At 56.2% G+C, this 11,394-nt stretch overlaps 1 protein-coding gene across 2 annotated transcripts in view; it reads right to left on the bottom strand.

The window, feature by feature from the left end:
* Positions 1 to 4,629: 4,629 nt before the first annotated feature.
* The window catches only part of ALPK3 (alpha kinase 3), a 36,021-nt gene continuing 29,256 nt past the window's right edge, over positions 4,630 to 11,394 (bottom strand). For both annotated transcript variants that reach the window (XM_037149176.2, XM_037149175.2), the window contains 5 exons: positions 8,979 to 9,259; positions 8,494 to 8,582; positions 7,587 to 7,807; positions 6,736 to 6,784; positions 4,630 to 6,195 (listed from right to left, as the gene is read on the bottom strand). In XM_037149176.2, coding sequence (XP_037005071.2) covers positions 5,850 to 6,195; positions 6,736 to 6,784; positions 7,587 to 7,807; positions 8,494 to 8,582; positions 8,979 to 9,259 — 986 coding nt within the window. In that variant the 3' untranslated portion in view covers positions 4,630 to 5,849. The remainder of the gene's footprint in view (positions 6,196 to 6,735; positions 6,785 to 7,586; positions 7,808 to 8,493; positions 8,583 to 8,978; positions 9,260 to 11,394) is intronic.

The raw sequence follows: 11,394 nt of genomic DNA, 5'->3' as shown, positions 1-11,394 counted from the left end.
TAATTTAGGTCCCACACCCAGCTGGTGTTCTCCCCCATTCTTCTGCCTCCCAGCACCTACTACTGCATCTGCCATTATACACTAATTGGCGTGTTTGTCTCATGTTTGTCGCCCCCACTGGACTAAGTGCCGTGAGGGAGGGGTGTATGTCTGTTTCGTTCACTGTCATGTGCCCAGGACTTGTAATTACCGCATACGATAGGCGATCCGTCACTACCAGTGAAAGGATTTTTTTAAACCTGCGGCATCTCGGTTCAGAGAGGTTTAGCAGCAAGCCCAGGGGCACAGGGCCAGGAACGCTGGACTTGAACCAAGCTTTGTCTAAACTGCTCTAAGCTCACCAACCAACTTTCTCATAACTTGGCTTCCCCTAGACTTTTCCTTTCAGGGAGAAGAAGGGACGAATTCACTTGACAGGTAAACGCTAGTATCTGGTTTCCCAGATGGCTGAACGTCTCGATAAAAATCAGCAAGGTGGTGGGACCTGGTATGCAAATTTCATTTTCTTGTCAGTTGAGTGAACGGGTGGGCCGGCCTCCCTGCGTTCAGCCCAGAGCTGAGACCCCGGCCTTGCACGACCCTGTTGAGCTGCTAGGAACCAGAACCCACATTCGACGTATCCCAGGGGAAGGGAGGCCGAATCACAGCAGGAAACAGAAGTGTTACACTCAACAGAGACTGTATGGAGTAGATGCATTGTTAGAAAACATAGGGAAAACTTACGGAAACTCTTTAAAGGCTATTTGACTCAAGTGGCAGAAGATAATTTTGGTGCATGGTGTATGTGTTCAGAGGCTCATTCACCAGAGGTTTTGCATTCGAACTGGAGGCTCAAACCACCAGATACATTTCTTACTGTTTTTTTTTTTTTGCAGTGGTAAGGGAGGGAGAGGGCTTGAATAATACAAATCTGAACGAAATGTTGACCATGCTAAATTATACCAAAAGGCCAAAAAATCCAAGAAAGGCAGGCACTCACAGGCTCAGGGGACAAGAATGCTTTCCTGGGTCCTGGCATGCATGCGGCCTGTCCACCCTCTCTCTCTGCCCCAGTGGGCTCGCTCCCAGCCATGAGAAATACGTCAGCGAGGCTCTGAGGGTTTTCTTCTCCGGGCCTGGCGTGCTGGTGGGGAGAGTGGCCATGAAAGTGAGCCTCTGACCTCAGCAGCAGAGACAGGGGGAAGAAACAAAGTAGGGGGGTCATCACAACACCCCCGGACCTCTGGCTGCAGCGAATCAGTCACTGTGTCCCGGGGATGCAAGAGACCATGCATCCCCTAAGCCGGCGCCTAGTTCTTGCCGTGACTAAAGGCTCCCAGGTGCGTGGACAGGTCTGACTCAGGATTCCACGGGAGAGTCAAACTCTCCCATTTAACTCCCAGACCTTCCACAGAGAGGAAGTCAAGCGTCTTCGAAGAGAAACCTTGTTTTAACGCTTAGAGGCACGCTGTCAGCCTTCCTTGCAGCCTTTCCCAAAGGGGTGGGCTGGGGCGTTTATCTGGGAACTGGGGCAAAGGGCACACGCCCGCACGTGTGGAGGGGGGTGTCCTCCGTAGGGCCCCGGCTCCACGCCAAGCCCAGTTTCTGAGGAAAGCAGGTGGTCTGCCGCTCAGTGGGGACGATGTGCAGGCCAAATTTTACGCTGCAGTTGACCCACAGGAATCTCAAAGCCAACCAGGAGCTGCTTTCAGGGTACAGGGGAAACAAATGTGTTTGGAAATAGGCATGAACCCCACGCTGGCTCTCGGACTTGTGGGGTGAGGGTGACTCTAACAGGGCAGAACGAGTACGGGCCATCAGAATTCCACCCCTCCCACCTCTACCACGCTCCTGGGGGAATCGCAGACAGCAGTGTCACCACCAAAGGCATGACAGGGCAGTCGTAGTGCTTCCTGTCACAGCGCAGAGTGGCCAGGGCAGGACACCAGAGGCCTCTGGACTGACGCGAACCTTCAAAGGCAACTGTGTCTGCAGGTGCCACTCCAGAGGTGGCCTTCCGGCTAAAGCGAATGCATCCAGCTCCCTGCATTCGGCATAAATCCTTTGACCTGGTGAGTTCATTTTTTTCTACGTGGATGAACAAAGAGCATCGGAAGCATGTCCCCTCCACAGCGGTCCTGGCTTCTCTGTGTCACCTCCACACAGAACCTGGCTCCCAGGCACCCTGACCTCCCCGCCACGATGTTCCGGCACATCAATGGCCTCGTGCAGACGGGGCCCGGAGGCCACCCGTTTTCCTGATGCCTGAGTGAGGCACCTATGAGTCAGAGGCAGGAGATGAATCAGATTAAAATGCAAAGGCTCACCCCCTGATAAAGTTCCCTGAGCTCAAGGCATCTGCTGAGGTCAGAATATTTCCTCCATAATGTAAAACGAATTGTTGCATTTTGAATCCCTTACCATGACTACCCAATTCCAGTAAAAAAAAAAAAAAAGTCAACCGGGGGTTATCTTGCCCCAAGCCATTTACTGAGTGACCTAGAAGGTCCACCGGCTTTGGGTTGGGCCTAGAGAAAACAAAGGCTGTCCAGCTGGAAACACCTTTAGCAGAAATGGCTCTGCGTCCGGGCCACAGGACCTGGCAGGGTCCATGGTGACGAGGCCTCTGTCCATCTAAGGCGCACTGGGGGCCACTCAGGGCCTGTGGCAGAGCTGAGTGTGATACGGAGCTTGTGGCAAGTACTGACCAGAAACAGGGGAACCCAGGGCTTGGAACCCAGGGTTTGGAACCAAGTCTCTCTGGCCAGAGACTATTATCCTTTTGAGTTGTGGCCCTCTGGCTGGCCTCAGGGCTCTGGCAGGGCCTGAGTGCGAGGCTGCGGCACACCAGGTGGCCACGCTGGCCCTTGTGCACTGTGTTATCTGACCCACTGGCCACAGGGAGGCGCACCAGCAGCCCCCCATCATCAGGCGGGCACTCCAGAAGAGGGCTCCGAAGGCCCAGGAAAGCCATGCATGTGGGCCGCCCACTCGCTCTCCCACAAGGCCCCTGCTGCCCTCCTGCCCAGCTCCCCTTAATCTACAGCCGCGGCTTTAAGAGGGCAAGAATTTGCCTTGACCACCATGGGCCCTTCTGGATTTGGATGTGCTTTCCCCACCCGTCACGCCCGACCCACCACTAATATCCATGGAATGACGAAAGGCTGCAAACGTTACCAAAAAGCGCAAATGTCACTTTACAGCGCAGGTTAACTAACAGGCTGGTGCCTATGGACGTCGCTCATCTGGTCAGGACCCCCACGGTGCAGGAGCCGTTAGCCTGACAGAACGATGCAACGGTTTGTCAAAAACTCAGCTATGGGCCTGGCTGGTGTAGCTCGGTGGATTGAGCACGGGTCTGCAAACCAAGGGATTGAGGTTCAATTCTCAGTCAGGGCACACGCCTGGGTAGCAGGCCAGTTCCCAGTGGGGAATGCACGAGAGGCAACCATACACTGATGTTTCTCTCCCTCTCTTCTTTCCTTCCCTGCCCCCTCTAAAGATGAATAAATAAAATCTTAAAAAAAAAAACCAAAAACTCAGGTATGACCCCAGCTGAGGCACAATCCCTTGCAAGGTGGTCCAGGCCCACAGGATGTAGCGTCAGCTCTGAACTGGCCAACAACTCATGGTGCTGTTTCTCCTATAGGCAGAGGAGCAGCATGGAGAGGGGTCTGAGATCTCTGCCTCTCAGTGCTCTCCTTGAACCCGAGGCTCAGGACCAGGCTGGGAGAGAGGTTTCAGGGCCCGAGCCAACGCTCCTTCAAAAAGTCACAGTGATGATGCCGGGCGACTGGAAGCTGAGGCGCTTGGCCGCTGCAGGCTCCTTACACCAAGAGGTAATGGGCGTGGCTCGGATGATTAGCTCTACCCGGGAAATGTACTTGCTGCTATGGAAACGGAGCAGAGGGCCGCTAAGGAGCTGGATTTCAGAACTGATGATCTGGGCCCCACAGGCGGGCAAAAGCCCCTCATCGTGAGCAGTAGCTCCCACGACCTGGTGTAGAAGCGGATGGTAGCCGTTGCCCATGCTCACCTTCTTGCTAGGCTATATAGTTTTGGTTGAAAATGGTTCATTTTTACCAGCTAATCCACGGGTTTCAAAATGGGATTGTGATAGAAGAAGGATCTCTTTTGAGACCACATCCTACATCTTTGACCCCCAACAGCTGTCAGTTCTGAGGCCGGCATAAAGTAGGCAGGTGTTCACTGCACGTCTGCTAGATGAATAGATGGATAAATGGACAGGTGGATGGATGGATAAATGGATGAATGAATGGCTGGGTGGATGGACAGGTAGATGGACAGGTGGATGGATGGATGGATTGGTAGATGGATGGATGGATGGGTAGATGGATGGGTGGATGGACCAGTGGATGGATGGGTGGATAGACGGGTGGATGGACGGGTGGATGGACAGATGAATGGATGGGCAGATGGATGGATGAATGGATGGGCGAATGGACGGGTAGAACACATCCCAGCTCCAGTTTGCCGAGCCAACCTGCACAGGCAGGCTGGGAGGGTGGGGCACACGAGGGCAAGAGGATGAGGTGGGAAAAGTCATGAGGAGAGAGAGGTTAGAAATGTCAACAGGGCGGGGTGAACACCAGGCAGCTCGCACACCTACAACCACGCCAGACCAGGGCGAGCAGGAAACACAGTTGCTGCCTTTATTGAATTTCAAGGGGTGCAGGCTGGCTCTAGACCCCCCTCCCCATATCCAGGGCCTGCAAGAGGGGCTCCCAGGAAGGGCACAGGGTCCTGGGCCAAGTACAGCGATTCCTTGGGAGCTCACGTACTAGGTCCTGGAGCTGGAGATTCGGGATGGAGAGTTATTGCATGGGGACAGGGGTCCTGAGTCCCAGGAGCAGAGGCCGCCCTCCACCGCAGTGGACAGATGGCTGTCATGCTTCCCAAACTCCCGGACCTCCACCCCAGCCAGGAGGAGATGTGAACTTCACACGAGCCGCCTCCGTCAGTGTGGAGAACACACAGTCCCTTGAGGTTCCCACTCTCCCTCTGGCCCCAGCTGCCGACCACCCTTATACCACTTCTCACGTCAGGGGAGGAGGGCGTGGAGAAGTAGGGAAGGAGTGGACGGGGGTCTGCTCTTCACCTGGGTCCTGAGGGGTCGGGTGGTGGACCGGGCAAGGAGACAAGCTGAGTCGTAAAGGGCAGGCAGCAGGCTGCAACTGGGTTCCAAGCTAGGGGTGGGGGATGGGGTGCAAGACGGCATAAGAAGCAGGCAAGTGAGGGCCTGAGAGATGAGGGAAGGAAAAGCGAGAACCCGTGTCACCAAAGACCACTGCACAAGGACAGAACAGGCCCCGAGTGGGGCTCAGGGGCAGGTTAGTGGCAGGCTAAGCTGGGACGAATGAGGCAAAGTAGCCCGAGGAGACACCCTGAGAGTCACACAGCAGAGGAAGCCCCCAGCCCTGAGGTCAGGGAGAGATCGGGGATGGAGCAAAGGCAGGGGGTGAGTGCTGGCCTCCACACCCCAGGGGGCGCCGTTCATAGCAGGGTCTGGCTGGAGCAAGGGGTGGGGGCGCCAAACTCATGCAGAGCACGCGGGGAGCCTCCAGCAGTGGCCAGTGTAAACTTCAAGGAGGGCCTCGGCCCCTGGGGCACTGGGAGTGGGGCCTGGGAGCCCTGGGTGACATGGCACCAGAAGAGGCCACCGGGCTGTGTGCCATGCACCAGAGCCACCTGGTGAGAACCCGACTGAGGAGAGGCTGCACCGAGAGGCCCCCGGGGCTGCCCGCTCAGCGCGCCTTCCCGGTTGGTCTGCATTGGCAACGTCTCCGTCAGTTCGAGCTGCTTCCTTCTTGGTCTGCTGCTGGGCGAAGGCCCCCAGCCTCTCGCAGGGGCTACCGCGTGCCCTGGGCCTTCGAGCTCCCCTCTTGGGCGGGAGGCTGTCCCAGTAACTGGGTGGCGACTGTCCCTGAGGCCTGAGGAGTGGCCTTGGAGCTCGGGGCACTCTTCCGGGTGCCCTGGGGACTGGGGAGGCCTTTCTTCTGGGGCTGAGGACTCAGTTGGGAGCCCCTCCTACCAGCAGATGGACTCTTGGAGCCTTTGGCCTTGGCTTGGGAGTGGGCAGCCTCAGGGCCCTTGAGGGGCTGCAGCCCCAGCATCTCACAGAAGGCGCTGCACTGGTGGGAGGAGGCGAACTGGTCCAGCAGGGCGGGGAAGCAGCTCTCCTTCAGGCCTTGGTATCTGCAGCCAAACAGGGGAAGCTGAGTGGGAGTCTGACCCAAACTGAGGGTCCTGGGGGGCCGACTGTGGGACGGCCATGGCCAGGGTGTCGTGGCCATGGCACAGAGTGCTGGGGATCTTTCCGGTGCCACCTGAGGCCGCGGGCTCTGAAGCCTCAGTTCTACACTGAGGTCTCATTACGCCCTGGCACAGGGAATTCATCGTGAAGGGCAGTAAAATTGGCGTGAGGACAATCTGCCTTTTCAATATAAATTAGAGCAGAACTCAGGGCATCGCTCTGCTCACGGCGCCCATGCTCATCTGCATTGTGAGTGGGAAGGAAGGGGGGCGGGTACAGTCGGAGCCCAGAACGGCAGGTGACCCTGTGTGTGGGCACCAACAGCTGCTGGCCCAGGTATGGGGCAGGGGTGCAGCCCCGCGGGTACAACTGGGGCCACCTGGTCGAGGCCCAGAAGCTCCAGGACGAAGAGCCAGGAGAACTTGGACATGTTACACCCTGGGAAGACTCTCAGAAGGCACCCTGTCCCTGCAGGCACTCACCCTCGCAGCTTGGTGGCAATCTGCACATCGGTCATCTTCCACTCAACCCCTGAAAGGACAGAAAGTTGGGAGCTGAGCTGATGGCAGCCTGGGCTGGTCCTAGGGCCCCTGTGTCTCCAAGATGGGTTTCCCTTTGGGCGGAAAGTTGCCGGGTTTCAGGGCGCACCTTCAGGGCCTCCCTCCCCTGTCTCCTGGGCAGCGTGGGTGCTTTTGTATTAATAGCAGTAGTAGCAGTCCCGCTCTTACAGGTCAGGAGCTGGGCTCGGAGCTCAGTGACTCGAGCAAAGTCACATTTACTCATTCATTCAGTAATGGAGCACCAGCCACTATGTATCAAAGTAGAAGTTCAACTTTTCTCACTCCTAAATCCAGAACTCCTCCAGCCGTGCAAGCCGGCCCCTACGGGGTCAGACCGGGTCACGGGCTGGGCTGGCCTCTGGGAATGAGCTAAAGCTTTCTCCTTCCTCTAAACAAATGCGTCTGTTCGGGCCAGAGGGAGGAGGTGGAAAAGGGAGGGAAGTTAGGGCAGCACCAGCAGAAACATAACCCTGGGGGAGACTGGCTTCTGCATGCAGAGAGCAGCACTGAGAGAAGCCACGTGGAGCTTGGCCTGGGTGCCTTTCAGTGCGCCTGCCGTTCCCAACCAGAGCCACAGGAGGCCCTGGCAAGTGCTAGGGCTGCACCCACAACGGCGCCTGTCCGGTCCACTCCACAAGGTTATTGTGAACAGATAAGGTGAGAAGACACGAAAGCAAGCTACAGACTCGCACACGAGCCCTGTCCTCTGCCCTGCGCCTGTCCTCACACACACACACACATACATGTATACACAGGCACACACACCCTCCTACCTGCCAGATCTGTGACCAGGAAGCTGCCGTTCGTCCACAGATACAGCCAGTGCTGGAAGGCCTGGCATTTCTGCACGGCCTCCAATCTGCCCGGTGCTGGCGCCGTGGCAGAGCCCCAGTCCCGGGAACAGTAGGGCTGCAGAGGCCTGCCCAGGTCCTCCTCCAGCGTGGCGTACGGGATGGCGTTCGCAGGCCGGTAGATCAGGTACAGCGGGATGATCCTACACACAGGGCCACCCTGCAGTGAGCAGGAGGTGGGGTGGCAGGGGGCTCCCCCTCCGTCTCGATTCTATCGTCCGGGATCTAACAGGAGGGCCCTTCTCAGAAAGAATCCCCAGCTCTGGGACCAAAGGACAGCCAGGGACGGGGAGATCAGGAAAGGAAATGGAGGCCAGTGGCTTCAGGGTCCTGTCCATTCCGAGGTCGGGGGGTAGACCTGAACCGCCCTAGGGCCCCAGGAGGCCTCCGAGCGTGGGGGAGGGGCAGAAAGGAATCCTCCAGAGAGGATTCAGCCAGACCATGGCTCAGTGGTGTCACAGTGGAAATAGTTCCCACTTAGTGCCGACTACTGCAGACCCCACGCTGACCGCAGCTGACACCACAGCGGGGGTCCCGAGCAGAGTGCCAAGGGGCCGAGCCCAGCCCGCCACCTCCAGAGGGCCCAGAACCTGCTGGCCCGCACTCTGCCGTGAGCAGAGACGGGGCCAAGGCGCGGGGATCTGAGATGGGTGAGGGGAGACGAAAGACCACAGCACAGGCCTTCCTGAAGCAGGCAGAGAATCCGGGGTCTTTCTTTGCTTTTGGATTTTGCAGGACCATCAAGCTGAGCACAGGTGAGCTTCAGGCCCTGCTGCAATTGGCCATGACTGAGGAGCTGTGGAATCACAGCTCGGCCCTACGCACTTACTCAGGCACCTCCCCAAAGCCAGGCACCGCCCGGGCTTCAGCAGCAAAGATTTTGCAGTACTCCCGGCTCATGTTCTGGATCTTGCAACCCTGTGGATTACAGAGAACCCACCCTGATCACTGAGAAAGCCCACTGTCCTCTCCCCGGCCCAGCTTAGAGGGACAGGCTCTGTGCCAGAGGCCTGCAGGGAACCCTGGGGTAAGTGCCAGTGCCCAGGGCCACACTGTGGGCAGCAAGGGGGCCGCTGACGTTGGGGCACAGAGCAGCTCACCCACATGCACTCCCCTCATCTCAACCAGAAGGCTTCTGTGTGAGATACGTTTGAGGGGCTACACCTCAGATTGCCCTCAAGGACCACCCAGGATCCTCAACAAGGTCAAGGCCGATGGCTTCTGCTTCTGTACTGACTTCCCAACAGGACCTGGGCTGGGAAGGGGGAGAAGGTGCCAGAGCGCAAGGATGGGAACGGGGGCGGGACGCAGTACCTGGATGGTGACGTCGTAGTTCCTGCCCAGGAGGGCCGTCTCACTGCTGGGCCCAAACACCAGCAGGCTGGACACCTTGATGACGCACGTGCGGCCTGACTCGAAGATGGGCTCCAGCCCGTAGATGACCTTGGCCTGGGAGGCCTTCCGAAGGCCGTGCCCGTGTCCTTCGCCTCGTAGCTCCTCGCTCACCAGGCGCCCAAAGAGCTTGTCCCCCCAGCAGCCAGAGTCAGCCAGACCCTTGGCAAACACCATAGGAGTCATCTCAATCTCTTCTCCAACTGAAGGGAAAGGAGACACAATGGGGAACCCGCCGCCCTGACGGGGGCGCACGGGGCAGGAAGAGGCTGGGGCGGCCGCCCCCGCCACCCTGGTGCGCTCAATCCGTCCATTACTGCTCTCTGGTACCCAGTGCGGGCCCCCTAGCAGAGTGTGAGGTCCCGAGGGCGGACACCACATCTGACACATGCTCATCATGTGTCAGTGCTCTAGAGCACCCCTCACAGAGAGAGAGCGTGGTCAGCGCCTGCGGAGGGACGGCAGGGTTTCCGTGGTGGGGCGACAGTCAGGGCAGAATACCAGAATTAGTTTGTTTTAGAATCTGCTGTTTCGATCAGATGAATAAATGACTCCATGTCGACCAACATGTCTGACTCACACAAAAAGCGTGCAGGGCCAATCCCGTAGCAGGGAGCCCTCCAGTGCTCCGATGGTGACTGCTAAATACTGTTTCCCACTACAAGGAACCAGCACTCCCCGAAGAAACGGCTGATTCCAGGTCTCAGGCAGGAAGCCCGCGGGATGGACCTGAGACATCTGGTCAGACCAGAAGGGAAAGGAGCTGTTGAAACTGAGTGGAGGTTGGTCCCTAGGACACAGGTCCCAACCTTCCGATGGGGCTCCCACTGGGTGAGATCAGACAACATCACCAACAAAAAAAATATGTTTGCAATGTATGACACATATCAAACATATCAAAAATCCCTATGTTCATAACCCCCTCACCCCTGCAAAAAACCCAGACCTCTGTGGTGACCTAGGGCACCAACTCAGAGTAACCCAACCACCATTGCTCCTTTGCAGAAGGAATTCAGTGAATGAATGAAGAAAAAAAGATACAATTAAAATACTCCATCCACCCTGGCTGGTTTGGCTCAGTGGATTGAGCACCCACCTGCGAACCAAAGAGTGGCCAGTTCGATTTCCAGTCAGGGCACATGCCTGGGTTGCAGGCCAGGTCAGGTCCCCAGTAGGGGGCGCCATGAGAGGCAACCGCACGTTGATGTTTCTCTCCCTTCTTTTCCCTCCCTTCCCCTCTGTCTAAAATAAATAAATAAAATTAAAAAAAAATACTCCATGTTGCGAACACTAATGAATTAATGGATTTAGACAATAATCAGTGATGGTTAAAACCCCTAGTGACAACATGGGTATATCAGATACAGTTGTTTTTCTTTTAAATATTTTACTTACTTATCTTTAGAGGGGAAGGGAAAAAGGGAGAGAATATCAATGTATGGTTGCCTCTCCTGCGCCCCCTGCTGGGAACTGGCCTGTAACCCAGGCATGTGCCCTGGCTAGGAATCAAACCGCAATTCTTTGCTTCGCAGGCCTGCGGCCCAGTCCACTGAGCTACACCAGCCAGGGCCTTTTTTTTTTTTTTTAACTTTTAAATGGGATGGATCAGACAAAAAACATCTGAAGGGACCCGGTGATCAATATTAACATCATTAAAAGTAAAACGATCGGATGTTACATGACTCCAGAGAGGACGGGAAAGAAAAGACATTGCACACGCGAGCAGCGGCCTTGCCCAAAGTGTGCGGCCGAGTCCAGAGCCTCTGGGTCGAATGCCAGTTTGTGGGGAACACGTGGATGGAGGAACATGCTGAACGGTTACATCGTCCACACAGTCTAGAAAGCAAGAAATTCTACCCGGCACGTGACTTCAACAACTAAACGGCAAGGAGGAAAAACAGAGGAAGGTAGAAAAACTCACACATCAGAGAGACGCGTGAGACTCGGCGGCCCAAGGCAATGAGTGGTTTCTAATTCAAGGCACCAAAGCTCATGAGACCACCAGGAAAATCGGGTTGGATAGCTAACAATATTAAGGAATGATTACAGGTACACTTCAGAGAGGCTGTGGGCGCGGTTCCAGACCGCCACAACAAAGCGAGTACCGCACAAAGCAGGGGTCGCAACCTCCTTTGCGCTGGTGGAGACTCCAGCCTTCAAGTGGTAAAAAATTAGGCGACATCTTTGAAGTGCAATCAAGGAAGGTTCGCCTACACTGAGTTTTTAGGTACGAGGTTAGATTTGATGTTGATGGAATTCGATTTGCTAACTCAGCAGAGGGGATCGGTGAAATGATGAGTGATTAAATGAGTGCGTGGAGGGAGGGGCAAGTGCGTGA

This window comes from Artibeus jamaicensis, unplaced genomic scaffold, assembly GCF_021234435.1.
Source record: "Artibeus jamaicensis isolate MK-2021 breed Jamaican fruit bat unplaced genomic scaffold, CSHL_Jam_final scaffold_612, whole genome shotgun sequence".
In the NCBI taxonomy this organism is placed as follows: domain Eukaryota; kingdom Metazoa; phylum Chordata; class Mammalia; order Chiroptera; family Phyllostomidae; genus Artibeus; species Artibeus jamaicensis.
The sequence above is the reverse complement of the archived record's forward strand: the minus strand, read 5'-3'. Positions and strand labels throughout refer to the sequence as shown.